Below are 17,890 nucleotides of genomic sequence, written 5' to 3' on the forward strand. Positions count from 1 at the left end.
TATGATCTTTGTATTAGAATTTTGCAGTAATCTAGATTAGTGTTTTTCAATTTGTAGAGTGCAACCCATTAATAGGTTATGACCAGCATTTGAATAAAGAAATATAGGTGAGAATAGGAAATACTGGAAAATGTTAAATGTAGTAAGAATAAGCATTGTTTCCTGAAAGTTTCTCTCTCTCTCTCTCTCTCTCTCTCTCTCTCTCTCTCTCTCTCTTTCTCTTTCTCTTTCTGTGTGTGTGTGTATGTGTGTGTGTAAGTAAAATCAGTAAATAGCAATCTGGTATACACAGAGATGTTTATATAAAACACACTTCTTACTGTGTAAACTGTGGTCAAAAAAAGTTTAAAAGCCACTAATCCAGGGGAGAAATGAAGAGAGCCTGAAGTGAGGTAAATGCTAATGTTTTAGGTTGACGTAAGATGGGTCTTGGTAATAAGTTGTGGGGAGATAGAATAGAAAAGAGTGGAACCAAGGTGGATTCTTCTGGCATACACAGCACTAGGCTGTGTAACCCTTTGAATTAGCAGTTTTCAACTCCACATCGTCTTCCCTCTTTGCTTAAAAATCTTACCTTAGTTCCTGTGTTTTCTTTTGTTTGGTAACTTACTGAGTCATTTAGCTAACAACAGGATAGGATTATGGGTGCCTAAATCCTGTTGATTCGAATGCACAGCCAGGTTGAGAACTGCTACTTCAAGTTGTTTTGTTAAACAACCCTTTACTCTCCACGGTTTTTTTAATTCACTTTCTATAGAGATATGTAGATGAAATAAAAAAATTCTGTGTATCAAAATCTAATTTAAAGTGCGCATCAGTGAAAAATTGGACAGTGTATTGAGTTACTTTTCAGAGAGATTAAAAATACACTGTGAATCTGCACCCCTCCGCCCCGCCCCTAAATAGTGGTTAGGCACCTGGGTCATGGCATATTTGACCAAAATAATGATAGAATGTTGGACTTGGGGTAGGAGAGTGAAGAGAAAGCGTTCTGTATTTTATAGGACATCCAGTTGATATATGTTACCTCATGCCGTATACCAAGGAGGCAGTTATATGTATAGTTCCAAAACTGAAGAAGAGTATTCTAGCCTGGAGATAACATTTGAGTGTTATGCCAAGCATGATTTCGCCTAAAGACCTTTGCATGTGCTCTTTTATGTATTCTCAAATATACTCAGGTTTTGTTAAAATGTTACCTCATTCCAGAGGCCTTTTTTGAGTCTCCTGTCCAAATCAAGCCAGTCTCCCCACATTCCCCTACCCTGCCTTATTTTCCCCAACATTTTATGTTGAAAATTTACAAATGTACAGAAAATTATAATTTTGCAGTGAAAACCCACACACTTCCCACTAGATTTTAAAGTTGACACTTTATTGTGCTTGCCTTATCTCATTTCTTCATCTCTTTATCCATCTGATTTTTAGTGCATTTCAGTGAGTTTCAGACATCAGTATGTTTTGTTCCTCAACACTTCAGCTTGCAAATCATTAACTGGAATTCAATATGTTTTTAAATTTTTTTAGATAAAGATTACAAAGAAAGAAAAACACGAGTCTTGAATGTACCATTTTGATGAATTTTGGCAAATATGTATGTCTGTGTAACTTAAATCTTTATTGAGATATAGAACATTAATATCACCCTAGAAAGTTGTGATTCTGAGGCAATCACTATTCTAATTTTTTCTACTGTAGATTACTTTTCCCTGCTGTAGAACTTACTATAGATGGAGTAAGTATGAACTCTTTTGAATAGGCTTCTTCCAATCAGCATGATGTAACCTTTATTATTTTTCTTTTTAACATTTAAATTATGTGACACACAGTGTTATTATCTGTTGTCTTTCCACTAGATTGAAGAGGGATTTTATTTTGTCTATTTATATATTCTTCGTGCTCAGAACTGTGCCTGCCATATAGCAGGCACTCAATAAATATTTGTTAAATAAGTGTATTTGTGTTACATTAAATGATTTAGAATGAGCAATTGGGCAAAAGCTCTGACTGGTAAATGCCTCTGGAAGAAATGGTTACCAAGGTCAGAAGCCACTGAAAAATTCTAGTAAGAACTGAAAGGCACTCATTGAACTTAATTACAAAGAGTTTATTTATTGTTGACCTATGACAGAGTGTGGTTTCAGGGAAATAACGAGAGCTGTATTTAACTTGCTCTGAGTTGGGAGTGAATGAGAGGGGAGGAAGTGTAATAGAGGACACTTTGGAAGAGTGTGAACTAATGTAGAAAACTTTCTCTGAAGACAAAGGGAAGGAGGAATGTTTGATAGAAGTGAGCAAGAGGACATACAGAACTGAGGAGTAGATTGTTTTGTAAAATGGAAGAGACTGACAGTTGATCTGCTGATGGAGTAGGTCGGTGGAGGCAGAGATTGGCCAATACTAGACAGAAAGAGGATTAACTCTGGGATTGTGGTTATGACAAAGCAGCAGTCTTACTGCCAACCCCTGTTACCTAAGTTTGAAGCCAGCAGTTGCCCAATCAGTCACCAAATTTTATTATTTTTATTGTAATATATTTCACAAAATTCTTCCACATTTTTTTTTTAAGCAAAGTCTTTGTTCAGTACTAGGCTTTGAAAATTTGTATATAATGTTTCAGTGAGACAGAGAAACCATACCTAAATACTAGGCAGAAGAGGGTTGTGGTTGAAGGTGAAGTGTGGCAGTTATAAATCAGAGTTCTATTGAGAATTCTCAGTAATCAGTAATTTGGTGGTTTGCACCTATTTGCGGAGTGTCCATGAATTTTCACTACGGGATTATCTGGTCTCTGGCCAGATCCTGTCCACCACTTTTATAGGGCCCACAGGTACAGCTCTAGCAGGCTGTCACTGTGAGTCATGGAGACAAAGCCAGAGTACCCCCTTTACCCCTGTACCACTTCCCCCTAAAAATACCTTCCTCCCTTATTGCTGCCCAAGGCCTGCTCTGGTCACCACCAGATTTTGGGGACTCACTCTTGGCAGCTACCAGGTCCCAAGCAGTGGACACATACCCTGGGAGTGACAGCTCAGCATGGTGACTCCCCTTGGGCCAGCTGCCAGGGGAGGAGAGAAGGGCACACACAAGTATTCAAGAGTCCCTGGGGCAGACGGTGAAATTGGCCAGGCTGCTCCCTTGTGCACCAGGAACTCTGTGTTCTGAGAATGTTGTCAGCAGAGGGAACTGGGTAGGCAACATGCCCACAACTCCGGATGCCCCAGCATAGGCAGAGAGGGTGGAGCCGGGCAGGAGTCTCTTTTTATGTAAGTACCGATATAATTGTCTTGATTATATCTTTGGTTCACAAAGCCTGAAATATTTATCATCTGGCTCTTTGTAGAAATTTGCCTATTCCTTATTTAGTGCATTATAGATCTATTAAAGTGCATTCTGTGGGTCTAGAAAATTAGAAATACGATAACTGAAAGCAGTTCTGAATATAATGTTCTGTGTAGCAAGAAATTTAGTTTGAGAAAGACAAATTCTATTTAGAACAAAAACACTGAAATCTGGAAGTGATCTAACAAGATCAGCAAGTAGCGTTGTGCTTGGAACGTAAGTGCTTACTGAATATTTGTTAAATGGTAAATTAGAAATACTTGAAGTTACCTCAGGATAAAACAGAAAAGGGCTTCGTAGCCCGTTATATGGATGAAGGGCTTGGTTGTGTTTATTTTTTCCCCCAATATTAAAACTGTTTCTGATTACAAAATTAAGACATGACCAAATACAATATGTAAGTCATATAGAAATATTAATACTTCTTAAACTCACCAGTGAGAGTAGTGTCTATATATATTATTCCAGCAGGAAATATTTGAGACCCTTGTTCTAGGCGTGTGCAGCAGAGCTAGAGAACCCGAGGCTCTGTTGTGTAGCACCTGTTGTATAGAGCTTGTATTTCAGTGGGAAGACAAACAGCGGTCTTCTGTAAAAAAACTCATTGAGTAATGTCCGGTAGTGACAAGTTCTATGAGACAAGATAAAAGTGGATGAAGAGGCTAGAGAGCAGCTATATACATTATTATTTTGCATAAAATATTTTCATAAATAGGATCATACTGTGTATAGCTTTTCAGTTGGTTTAAAAAAACAACTTAGTCATATTTCCAAATCAGTACAAATAAATTCACACATTGATCAAATATTTAATTGACAAATATTTATTAAACTCTTTGTCTGTGGCAGCCTCTGTGCTAGGTGCTGTTAGTATACTGATTAGCAAAACAGATGAAGGTCCAAACTCTGTGGAGCATATGGTCTAATATGTAGGTCTCCCTTAATTCTTTTGAATGGTTTGTAGTGCTTCCTTGTGTATTATTTATTGCTGTATAATAAATTACCCCAAAACTTATCTCACATAGTTTCTGAGCGTCAGGAATAAGGAAGTGCATTCGCTAGGTGCTTCTACTTGGGGTTCTTATGAGGTTGCCATCAAGCTGTTGGTGGAGGCTGCAGTCATTTGGAGGATGGTTAAGTGCACCTCAGTTAGCAAATCCAAGAGAGCTGGATTCTGGCCTGTCAGTGGGAAAAGCTCAGAATACGCATTGGCAGCATTGGATACCTTTGGAAGTGGTAGTGAAGATGACACTGTAAATGGCAAGATTGAATGTTTGAGAAACCCTAATTCCCTTCCCTGCAGCCAGAACTTCTGCTCTGCGTAGGGGTTTCCTCACTGGAGATACTTGACGCTTGGGAACACCAGGCACATTGGAGGTCAGAAATACTGTCCTAAATCAGCAGACATAAGTGAACCTTTGAAAGGTTAATAAGTAAAGAAGGTTGTAAAGTAAATTTTCAAATATACACCCAACCCAGATCCCAGAATATTGACACCCAGGATTTTACCTCTTCACCCAGGAGACTGACAGTATCTTCTATTGAAGACCTCCCCAAAACACTGAAAATACTAGTATAGATTGTTCTCTAACAAAGCAGCCCCACTCTTTATTTAATCCCGCAATCCACAAGCCCCACCCAGGCACATAAAACTCCGTTTTCGGTGCCCTTCTCATTAGACATCTAAGGGAAACCTCTTAATTTGAAAGATAGATATCAAAACAAACAACCTAGAAAATACTGTTTTAAGACACCAGACTAGGGCTGGGCACGGTGACTCCCGCCTGTAATCCCCCAGCACTTTGGGAGGCCTAGGCAGGCAGATCACGAGGTCAGGAGTTCGAGACCAGCCTGGCCAATATGGTGAAACCCTGCCTCTAATAAAAATACAAAAATTGGCCAGGCATGGTGCCACGTGCCTGTAGTCCCAGCTACTCAAAAGGCTAAGGCAGAAGAATCGCTTGAACCTGGGAGACGGAGGTTGCAGTGAGCCAATGTCGCACCACTGCACTCCACACTGGGTGACAGAGTGAGATTCCATCCAAAAAAAAAAGAGACTATTTTAATATCCTCTGAAGGATAAAAGTAGATATGACATACATAAAACAAGAACCCAGTGCTATAAAAATGGAATACTCAAAGGACTAAAAAACTCTTGGAAATTTAATTCAGTGGAAAGTTTGACTGATAAAGGTAAAGAAATTTGCCAGAGAGTAACACATAAGGATCAGTTCAGATAGTCTGATAAGAAAAGTTCTAGAAAGAGAGAAAATAGGAGGAAGTCCTTAACAAAATAACAAACACAAATTTCTTTATTGAAGAATAGACACAAATTTCTTATTGAAAAGGCTCACTAAAAATCCAGGATGATAAATGAAAACATTTATTTTAAGACAATTGGTTGTGAAAATTTTAGTACATTGAGGCCAATTAAATTCTAAATATTTTCAGAGATTGAAAAAATAAAGCAGGTTTCATAATAATCAGAATGGCATCAGATTTCCTAGAATCAACATGAAAAGCTAGAAGACAGTGGAAGACAGTGAGTCCATGCCTTAGATGCGGAAGGAAATTATACCCAACATATGATCTGTATCTAGCCACACTGTTTAGTGTTTGCATAGAATAAATACATTTTTCCATATCCTAGGTTTCCAAAAGTTCACTTCCTATGTCTTCTTTCTTAGAAAGCTACTAGGACTTGTGTTTTCCCAAAACTAGGTAGTTAAAGTAAAAGATGTTGGATGCAGGAATTAGAGGGTCTGCTAGGAGAGGAGTGAAAGGAATGCCTGCACAATGGTGAAGGAAAGCACAGAGTGGCCTCAGACAGCAGACAGCAGACAGTCTAGACTAGAAGCTAATCAGAAGACAGGTGCAATCATAGAACAGCTAACGAGCTTGAACGTTTTAAGAGATTTATGCAACTGGAAAAGTATTTGGGGTTTAACGATAAGAACGTAGACAATAAGCAAATGGAAGTGGAGATAATTTTTCTAGCTAATAATATTTTTTAAAAAAAGAAATCGGGGTATGTTCTGTGCTCAGCTGTGGGGAGTTTATATAGTCATAATGATAACTGTAAGGGAAGGTACAACATATGTATATATTTGGAATGGTTGGGAGGAGGGTAAGTGTAGATGTGTGTGTGTGCAGGAGAGAGACCTGCAGCTTCACCTTTCCTAGTAAAATGTCAATACATTATGTTTGAAATTAAACAAGTTACAATAAATCAAGGAAGTTAATAAGTAAAAGAAGTAAATACCAAAAAAAATGGACTGAAACAAAGTTGAAAATGTTGCCTTGGGGAGTGGAAAATGAAGTGAAAAAGACAGTAAGTACTGTTGTTTTTTGCAATAAGTCTCATAGACTATATGACTCTGTTTAAACTATGTGAAGGTATATATAATTATATAGCTATGAAGGTATATATTAAACTATCTGGAAGTATATGTAATTTTGATAAAAATTAAAGCCAAATTAAAAATAGTAAAGGATATTTGTGAAGAAACAGTTGAAACCAGGAAATTTTGCTATAGGATAGCAATAAAAATTCAAGGACTGTGTATGGGAATTATTACCTAAAAATAGCAAAAGTGAAACTTGATCAGGTTTTTAGGTATTCATTTGGTTTTGGTAGTTAAGCTTTCATACAGAATAGCCCATTGGTACATGTTAGACATACTCCTGAAAGGCCTTTAAAATGAAATTTTATATTTAACTCCTTTCCTGTGAGCTTTTTATATAAGCAAATAAAGTTAATCATAACTTTCAGATTGTCTGATTTTAGTGAAATGCTTTATAAGGAATATCTAAGTTTTTACAGTACTGAATATCTTGAGTGTTCCAGTGTAGGATATAATAGGCAAGTTTAATAATTTTTGTGATCCTAAGTCAGTTCTGAACTTGGGAATCTTTATTGTTTATGGTTACTACTTAAGCGTTTTGTGACTTAGGTTTGTTAGATGCAGACTAAACAAATTTTTTAATTTTTTGTGTGTATTTGTCATCTTAAGTATGTATGTGTTTATGGGTGCAAACTAGGGAGTAGTTTCAGTATATATAGTTATCGTGTATAAAAATAAAGAAAATAACTTCAGCACTCTTAATAAAATAAATTTAATTGGGTTCTTTTTGGGGGGGTTTTCACAGATTGACTTAATATTTGAAAATATAAATTTACCATATTAACAAATAATAGGGAAAAGCGATTTGATCCTCAAAACTTTGCAGATGGGGAAGGAAGGTAGGAGGGAAAAGTGCTGGATTCTTTATGGGAGATCCTTGAGCCTCCCTCTTGGTGCAGGACAACTTATCAAAACTCACCATTCCAAGTTAGGGCTTCTTGATAAGCACTCACGTTTAAAAACAGAATCTCTTATTGTGAAACTTCACATACACACAGAAAAGTACTTTCCTTCAAAATATATAGATGAAGCTGATTTCTCACAAAATACACATTTGTAACCATCACACAAGTCACGAAAGAGAACATTGACAGCACCCCAGGAATACTCTCTCATGTCCCTTCCGAAACACTACCTTCTTGAGTTCTTGTATTAAAGAAAAAGGAAAATATTTTCTGGTTATTCTATTTTAAAATTGAAAACAAGAGTCTTAAACTCAGAAGTATGAGTTTTTGTTTGTTTGTTTATTTATTTATTTGTATTTTATATTTTTAAGACAGAGTCTTGCCCTGTTGCCCAGGCTGGAGTGCAGTGGTGCAATCACGGCTCACTGCAACCTCCACCTCCTGGGTTCAAGCAATTCTCATGTGTCAACCTCCCAAGTAGCTTAGATTACAGGAGTGTGTGCCACCATGGCTGGCTAATTTTGTGTGTGTGTGTGTGTGTGTTTTTAGTAGAGACGGGGTTTCTCTATATTGGCCAGGCTGGTCTTCAGCTCCTGACCTCAGGTGATCCACCCTCCTTAGCCTCCCAAAGTGCTGGGATTACAGGCATGAGCCACCATGCCTGGCCCACCAGTTTTTATTTTTAAAAATTATTTTTCTATACCATATTAAGAAAAGACTGAAGGGAAATTAACAGGAATCACAGAAGAAAAAATGAGAATGGTAGAAACGAGAGATTGAGAGTCTTCAAAATAGAATATGAAAAAGATAAAATGTAATTTCCATAAGTTCTGAGACCTACCAAAACGAAAGTTGGGATAGATATGCACAAAGAAAAGACACTGTGCACACAGATGAAAGAATTTTCATGGAGCAGTATCACCACATACTTCTTTAAGGCTATTTTGGCTAAAAATCTTTTAGATGGGTACTTTTGAAATTATAGCAAAATCAATGTATTACTTCATAGACATTTTGTGCCTTGGATTTAATATTAAGCTGAAAGTTTCTTTATTCTTGATTCAATTTCTGTTTTCTGATAATTTGGAATTCTATAAGTAACTTTTTAAAATGTGGGGTATTGTATTCCTTTTCTGCTAACTATACTTTTTGAGTTTCCAATACTGTAATAAAAAGGGAATAATTAAGAGGTTAAAAAAGTACTAATAATTGAGAAAATGAACACTTATGTATATGTATAATAGCCTTTGTATATAGCTGTGTATGTGTGTTTATAGTCTTTTAATGTAAAGCTTATCTGTAATTTTTCTGATTATAAGGAAGAGTCATTCAGTCATTCTGATTACTAGGAAGATTGTCTTAGTGTGTTGTCTCTTACTGTTATTTTTGTATTTTTATTAAAGGTGGGAACAAAGAAAAGATCCTCATGGTAGAACCTATTATGTGGATCATAATACTCGAACTACCACATGGGAGAGACCACAACCTTTACCTCCAGGGTAATATAGCATCTTTGTGCATCTGCAGTTATATTTTATCACATATGTGGTTTTCAAATTCATTTAGTACAGCATAATTTGATTCTTTCATTCTGCATATATTCAGTTTCTTTAAATTTCCTTGTATAAATAATGAATGTTCAGTCAATGAGACTAGATAGTCTGTAGGGCTTCTTCAAGAGACTGTCAAACATTGGCATGAGTTACTGAGAGAAGTTGCAAAATTTGGTCAGTTGTCAGTCCTTGTAATTTTTTTAAGGAAAGAAAGGTAACATTTAGGACAGTTTATATGTATGGTTCTGCAAGGATAGTGATCTAAAGTATGTTATTTCATAAGATTTAATGACTTAAATATTAAAGTGGCCCAAAACTATAATCTACAAAGGTCTCCATGAGTGAACTTATGCCTAAAATTGTAGAAAGTTTTAAATTAATAAAGTTTTTATTACATACTAAAATTCATGCTATTAGGCTGTCATTCCAGGCCATTCACAAACGAGTCTTCCTTTACTTTTGTATTTTTTCATAACTGTCTACATAACTGCACTGATAGCTAGTCGAATTGTACTATTTGCATTTATTTATTTCACACATTCTGTGTGTACCTGAAGTATATTTCTTAGATACTCAGATTTCCCTTCCAGATTCAATTTAAAGCCCACCATTATAAAACACATTCACAATCTAGAAAATTTAAGGCAGAGAAATGTTATTTTTGTGGGATATTTCTGTTTTATGGAACAAAGCACTCAGGCCTTGATTCTACAGTATTAAATGAGAACTTGTTGGAAAACATGGTGCCGATATTGCAATATAGCAAACCGTGAAGTTCATTTTAACTCTGACAGGATCATCAAGTTATAGTCATTCATTTAGCCCATTCATTGAGTGCCATGACATGGGGTTTATTTCACTGAAACTGTTGTCCAAAAATTAGGCAGAGGTTGTCTTTAATTTCATCTTTAGCGTCTATTATTCTCTTTGTGACCCCATTGTATTTTTAGTAATAAGTTTAAGGAATTTATAATTGCTTGCTGAAAGGAGCTTACAATCATTTCATGAATTAATGATAAAAATTGGTTTAATAGATCCTACATGTGTAGAACAGGTGGAAGTTGGCATGAACCCTCAAGGATGAGTAGAATTCTAGTTGGTAGAGATATAGGGAAGGGTATTCTGTGAGGCAAAAGCATGACAAAATTCAACTCATGACACCCTTGGAACCAGCAAATAGTTGGTTAGACTCTCACGTGAGACCCTTGTAGGATCTCAGGGAGATGAGACTGAAAATATGGACAGTACATTTTTATGCCATACCAGTGAGCCATCGTGGGTGGAATGACATGGAGTCCACCTGTGTTTCAGGAAGAAAATTGGCAGCAATATAATGGCAGGAAGGTGAGTTAAAAAGTAATAAAAAGAGTTCAGTTAACTCATCCTGAACATGGGTATTGGCTATAGAGCAGATTGCTTGGTATACAGCAAGCACTGTCAGTAAATGCTTATCAAAGAAAGAAGGAGAGGCCGGGCACGGTGGCTCATGCCTGTAATCCCAACACTTTGGGAGGCCGAGAGGTGGGAGGATCACCTGAGGTCAGGAGTTCAAGACCAGCCTGGCCAGCATGGTGAAACCCCGTCTCTACTAAAAATACAAAAAATTAGCTGGGTTTGGTGGTCTGTGCCTGTAATCCCAGCTACCCAGGAGGCTGAGGCAGGAAAATCACTGGAACCTGGGAGGCAGAGGTTGCAGTGAGCTGAGATCACGCCATTGCACTTCAGCCTGGGTGACAAGAGCGAAACGCCATCTCACAAAAAAAAAAAAGAGAGAGAAAACGGATAGCCAGATTGATACTGAAACTGTTCTTTCAGTGGCCTCTTTTTAGACAGGTTTTAGAAATTATATTAGGACTAATGCTCTCTCTCCCCTTGAGGGGCTTAAAACCTGATGGGTTGATAGCTGCAGCAAACGACCATGGCGCATGTATACCTGTATAACAAACCTGCGTGTTCTACACATGTGTCCCAGAACTTAAAGTAAAATTTAAAAAATAAATAAATAAAAATAAGCAACCTCTTCTAGTGTGGGACTAAACATTACAGTGACTAAAGGAAATAAAAAGGTATTAGTGGTAGAATGGGAAGGTAATGTAGCTAAAATAAATAGTTCATAGTTTCATGTTTTAGGTATTTTAACATGTCTTGATATTTAAAGTGAGTGAAGTAATAACTGCTTTTCATTTTCTTCTATTGAGAGATTATTGTTTATTTTTATTATTGTTTATTTGTGGTAGTTGGGAAAGAAGAGTTGATGATCGTGGAAGAGTTTATTATGTGGATCATAACACCAGAACAACAACGTGGCAGCGGCCTACCATGGAATCTGTCCGAAATTTTGAACAGTGGCAATCTCAGCGGAACCAATTGCAGGGAGCTATGCAACAGTTTAACCAACGATACCTCTATTCGGTAATTAGCAAATTATAAGATTGTTTACATAACTTCCTCCCTTATTTGTTTGTCCTTCTCTATTGTGATTTTTCTTTTCCTTTTTTTTTTTTCTTTCTTTTTTTTTTTTGCTATCCCTTGACCATAATCACATATCTGTTTTGGTGATTTTTAGAAATGGTATAGACTGTGTTACAAGGTATTTTTTAATCTTTAATAAATAGTGTTTCTGATATATATATATATGCACTTTATAATATTTTAAAATATTCTAGTTTAGTAACATAACTTACACACTAAGTTTTATATCCTTACTAAGGGGTAGTTTCATAAATGCAATTCTTCGTAAAATAATATTTTTGCTAATTTTCAATCCTCCACTTTTATAATAATTTTGTTTGCTTTCAACATAACCAGTTACCTTATGATTTTACTTAGAGCCAGTCTCGCAGTATTATAGCTATTCTGATTCTCTTCCCAGATTCTAAGAAGCAACGTTCATCTGTTTTGTCCCATAAGAGATATTTCTAGAACTCGAAAGTTTTGTCCAAAAAGTCTAACACTGTCTGAAAATTTGACCAGTTGGGGATTTACTTATTGCCATAAGCAAACATCCATGAGAGAAGTGGAAAAAACAAAACAAAACTCCTCTGATAAATGATGTGATCATAGGAGGTAGAAAAGATAAATTTTAAAGTACTGGGCAACTACAGATAGTGTTTTGAGGCACCTTGAAGAAACCTAAAGTGTAGAAGTTAGCAGATAGAAAGGAAGTAGGAAAGAGACATATAAAGAAAATGTAAGTAACTTCCTCCAAAATCCTGTTACAGTCTTACTCTTTTGACCACATTTTTTTCAGAGGTTAAATAGTAAGTTCTCATTTGCAGGTTGACCTACTCTCCCGGTTATATGTAGCTAGCAGGGAGGGAGTGGGCAGCCTAGTTTCTATAGCGTTTCCTGCTGCCTTCAATTGCTGGTTCTTCCATGACTTGTACAGAAATCAGTGGTAAGGTTCCATAGTTTAGCTATATATAGTAATTATACCGTATGGTATATATAGTAATATATATAGCTATATACATACATAAAAAGTAATACATATAGCTTTGTTTTTGGTTGGACTTACCTGTACACTTGAAAACCTTTGGTGAACAGGGCAGAATGAGGTAACAGATGTGTATCAGAAGAATGTTATCTTGCAAGTAATAGAATCTCCTTAAACACATTGAGGTTTAATTATCTCAGTACAACATCAGGTCTGGGGTAAAAGTCTAAGTGCTGCATTGACTCAGTAGTGTCATCAAGGACCTGGGTTCTTTCTGCCTTTTTGCTCTGCCATCCGTATCACACTTCAGGCCTTTTACTTCGTTTATATGGAACTCTACACTGTGGGCCTCACATCCATAGTCTAGGCAAGAAGAAAGAGAAAGAGGAATTGAAAGGGCAGATGGCTCTGTTGTTGCAAGCCCTTGCCTTTTTTACTTAGTGAAGGATGCCCTTACCATGGCCTCTGCCTATACTTCACTGGCCGGAATTGTTCACTCTACCAGCTCAGCTGCAAGGGAAGGGGGATGGAATGATCTTTATGACCACGTTTCTACCTCCAACAAAGCAGGGATTTGGTTCTCAAGAACAGGTGGAAGATAAATATTGAGTATAATTAACAGGGTCTGTTACAAGATTATATTCATCAAGATGCATTTACTTTAAGAAATTATTTTTCAGGTAATTATTTTTACATTTGTCATTATTATAAAATTCTTGATAGAATGCTTATATTTTCCTCAGAATATATTTCTAAGTTATAATAAGAATGGAGGCATACATAAAAATGTGTTTTTATGTATGCATGAAAATATAAAAGATACTAATTAAAAGTTTATTTCTATAAATGGTACTGGAGTTGAGTGTTAGTTTTATTAGTGGGCATTTGTTTTAAAGAAAATTGTGATAATTGGTCTATTTTTAAACAAATAATATTGCCTCATTTAAACATCAATTTCCTGTATGTTCTTCTCCCATTTCATCTTCCCTCTATAGTTTAGTATGGAAGGACTGGGAGAGTAAAGTACTGATGCCAGTGTATTATTTTTAAATCATTTTAGAAAAACTAATAATTAATTTGATTAGCTGATAGTCTCCTCTTCATGACATTTTATGAACTTTGTGTCTTGGCTGGGAGTGGTGGCTTACACCTGTTATCTCAGCACTGTGAGAGGCCGAGGCGGGTGGATCACGTGAGCCTCGGAGTTTGAGACCAGCCTCAGAAACACGGCAAAACCTTGTCTCTACAAAAAATACAAATATTAGCCAGGTGTGGTGGTGCATGTCTGTAGTGCCAGCTACTTGGTGAGGCTGAGGTGGGAGGATTGCTTGAGCCTGGGAAGCAGAGGCTGCTGTGAGCTGAGATCACACCACTACACCCTAGTCTGGATAATAGAGCAGGAAGATCCTGTCTCAAAAAAACAAAGAACTTTGTGTCTTGAAATTGCTACATTTCCTTATTATGTAGATCGATCGATCTATCTATCTATCTATCTATCTATCTATCTATCTATCTAATAATATAGATCTATCTATCTTGCTCTGTTGCCCAGGTTGGAGTGCAGTAGTAGTGTGATCACAGTTCACTGCAACCTCCACCTCCTGGGCTCAAGTGATCCTCCCACCTCAGCCTTCCAAGTAGCTGGGACTTTAGGCAAATGTGCCAACATGTCTGGCTAATTAAAAAAATTTTTTTTTAATAGAGACAGGGTCTTCCAGGCTGGTCTTGAACTCCTGGGCTTAAGTAATCCTCCCACCTTGCCCTCCCAAAGTGCTGGGATTACAGGCGTGAGCCACTGTGCCCAACCCCTTATCATATTTTTAGAAAATTATTATAAAATGTGATTCTGCCATGCACTTGGCTTATTTCCACTTCCATATTAAAATACTGTTATTTTATTTCTCTCCCCAATCTTTTCTCCAATCAGGCTTCAATGTTAGCTGCAGAAAATGACCCTTATGGACCTTTGCCACCAGGCTGGGGTAAGCCGTTATGTTTTTGCTAATGATCCGTAAGGGAGATATATATATCTCCATATATATCCCTTATTTTATATGTATATCTCCCTTATATATATCCCTTAATATATACCCCTTATAATATATAATATATATTATTATATATAATATATAATTATATAATATATATTATATATAATAATTATTTATATAATATATAACATATATAATCTATATTATATATAGAATAGATTATATATTGTATATATTCTATAAGACATATAAGCGATACATATATCCCTGATATATTTTTATATATATTTATATATAATATATAATATATAATTACATATATTCCTTATTTTATATATAGATCCCAAATAGTTATTAAATATTATGGTCACTTTATGTTTCAGAGAAAAGAGTGGATTCAACAGACAGGGTTTACTTTGTGAATCACAACACAAAAACAACCCAATGGGAAGATCCAAGAACTCAAGGGTATGTATATACAGCAGCCTTAAATCATCTTGCATGTATCTGTAGGTAGAATCAACCAACCTTGAATGAGATATTTTTAGTACCTAGAAAATGTTCATCTTGTGATTTTAACTTTATCTTTTAGCTTACAGAATGAAGAACCCCTGCCAGAAGGCTGGGAAATTAGATACACTCGTGAAGGTGTAAGGTACTTTGTTGATCATAACACAAGAACAACAACATTCAAAGATCCTCGCAATGGGAAGTCATCTGTGTGAGTGAAAACTTGAAGTTCTCCTTTAAATGTTGCTTAGTGAGCACATGAGAGTTAGTCTCTAACTTATCCTCAGGTTTAGAAAAATATTTTACTTTTTGGTTCAAGAAAACCTACACAAGTGATACGTTAGTATAGCTGTCTTTGCTCTCATTTGACAATGGATTTGCAGCATGTCATTCCTTAATAATAGCAATGGCAACTATTTATGTAGTGATTACTATGTGCCAAGGATTGTTCTAAGTACTTCATAGGTATTAACTCATTTTATCTTCCAATAACCCCTTGAGGTAGATACTATTATTTTTCCCTTTACCAAGTGAGGAGAGGTACAGGGAGTGTAACTAACTGTGCAAAGTTATAAGTCAAGTAATGGAGCTGGTTTCTAACTATGACAGTCAGTCTGTCTCTTGACTCTGTGCTCTTAACTGCCACATGACACTGCTGCAATGAGATGGTCAGTGAAATGATTTTCCAGATTTAAAGATACCTTAATTAAGCAGTTGACAGATGTCTCCTTCATTCTTACTCTAAGGTGTAATGTCTTTGCGTAACTAAGAAAGTAGAAGCAATCATAAAAGGTCTTTTGCAAATTTGTACCACCATATCTGTGCATCTCCTACCACCTCTCCTCCCTCCTGTTCCTGTAGATGAACTGTCATTGTTATTATCAAAGTCTGCTCCCTCTGCTGGTACATTCGATTCCTACCACCACTTTTCTACTTAATTGCTCCAACAGTTACCACCTTTGTCTTGCATTATCAGGTTTTATTTCTCCACTAAATTATTCTTATCAGCTGTTATTTCTCCTAGATTTAAAAAAAAAAAAGCAAAAAAAAAAAATTACAACTCTTCCCTTTACCAAACCAATGTATTCGATTACACAGTTCATTTGTGTGTGGTTTTTTTTTTTTTTTTTTTTTGAGATGGAGTTTCGCTCCTGTTGCCCAGGCTGGAGGGCAATCAATGATGTGATCTCAGCTCACTGCAACCTCCGCCTCCTGGGTTCAAGCGATTCTCCTGCCTCAGCCCCCCGAGTAGCTGGGATTACAGGCACCCGCCACCATGTCCAGCTAATTTTTGTATTTTCAGTAGAGATGGGGTTTTGCTATGTTGGCCAGGCTGGTCTCAAACTCCTGACCTCAGGCGATCCACCCGCTTTGACCTCCCAAAGTCCTGGGATTACAGATGTGAGCCATCACACCCAGCCCACAATTCATTTTTATTGCTTCCGTTTACAGGAAAGCTACTTGCACGGTTGTCTCTGTATTGCTGTTCATAGTTTCTCCTTTAAACCAACTCCAGGAAGTTCCTGTGACACTGAATTTGCAAGGGCACCAATGATCTTCCCATTGTTAATCCAGGCATTGGTCTGCAGTCCTGTCTGATTTGACTTATCAGGAACATTTGACATAATACATTTCTCTATCCTGGCAAAAGTAGTGCTGTGAACCATACTTTCTTGATTTCCCTCTGCCTTTCTGGTCTTTTTTCTTTATTTTGCCGAGTCCTCCTTTTTTTCCTCAACCCTTTTTTTTTAAAAAAAAAAAAAACTACATTCATTCTCTTGGTGCATCTTATTCAGTATTACACTTTTAAAACACCTGCCTGCTAATGACTCACAAATTTAGCTCAGACTTCTCACTTGAAATTTTGCTTTCTATATTCAGCTGCTTATTGACATCTCCACTTGTAACTCCTTCCTGATAGGTCCTGTAAAACCTGCTCTCTGGCCAGGCATGGTGGCACACACCTGTAATCCCAGCACTTTGGGAGGTTGAGGCAGGTAGATCACTTGAGCCCAGGAGTTTGAGACCAGCCTGGGCAACATAGCAAGACCCCATCTCCAAAGAAACAAAACAAAACAAAACTAAAACAAAACAACAACAAAAACCCAGCCCTACCTGTGATATTCCCTGTCACACAGTTGATGATAACTCCACTCTAGCATGTACTTGGGTCAAACATTTTTGAATCACCTGGGCATGGTGACTCACGCCTGTAATCCCAGCACTTTGGGAGGCTGAGGTGGGTGGATCATCTGAGGTCAGGAGTTCGAGACCAGCCTGGCCAACATGGTAAAATTAGCTGGGCGTGATGGTGCACCTATAATCCCAGCTACTCAGGAGGCTGAGGCAGGAGAATCACTTGAACCCTGGAGGCAGAGGTTGCAGTGAGCTGAGATTGCACCATTGCACTCCAGCTCGGGCAACAAGAGCAAAACTCCATCTTAGAAAAAAAAAAAAAAAAAAAATGTGGCCAAGCCGTGGCTCAAGCCTGTAATCCCAGCACTTTGGGAGGCCCAGGATGGCGGATCAATGCAGGTCAGGAGATCGAGACCATCCTGGCTAACACGGTGAAACCCCTACTAAGAAATACAAAAAATAGCCGGGCGAGGTGGCGGGCGCCTGTAGTCCCAGCTACTCGGGAGGCTGAGGCCGGAGAATGGCGTGAACCCGGGAGGCGGAGCTTGCAGTGAGCTGAGATCCGGCCACTGCACTCCAGCCTGGGCTACAGAGCGAGACTCCGTCTCAAAAA

General features: G+C 37.3%; 1 protein-coding gene across 5 annotated transcripts in view; it reads left to right on the forward strand.

Moving 5' to 3' along the window:
- Positions 1-17,890, forward strand: part of WWP1 (WW domain containing E3 ubiquitin protein ligase 1) — a 123,212-nt gene that overhangs the window by 70,054 nt on the left and 35,268 nt on the right. For all 5 annotated transcript variants that reach the window (XM_003902938.5, XM_017962155.3, XM_009213273.4 and 2 more), the window contains 5 exons: positions 9,055-9,150; positions 11,442-11,616; positions 14,568-14,622; positions 15,015-15,099; positions 15,224-15,352. In XM_003902938.5, coding sequence (XP_003902987.1) covers positions 9,055-9,150; positions 11,442-11,616; positions 14,568-14,622; positions 15,015-15,099; positions 15,224-15,352 — 540 coding nt within the window. The remainder of the gene's footprint in view (positions 1-9,054; positions 9,151-11,441; positions 11,617-14,567; positions 14,623-15,014; positions 15,100-15,223; positions 15,353-17,890) is intronic.

The sequence above is a fragment of the Papio anubis genome, chromosome 8, assembly GCF_008728515.1.
Source record: "Papio anubis isolate 15944 chromosome 8, Panubis1.0, whole genome shotgun sequence".
NCBI classification, from domain to species: domain Eukaryota; kingdom Metazoa; phylum Chordata; class Mammalia; order Primates; family Cercopithecidae; genus Papio; species Papio anubis.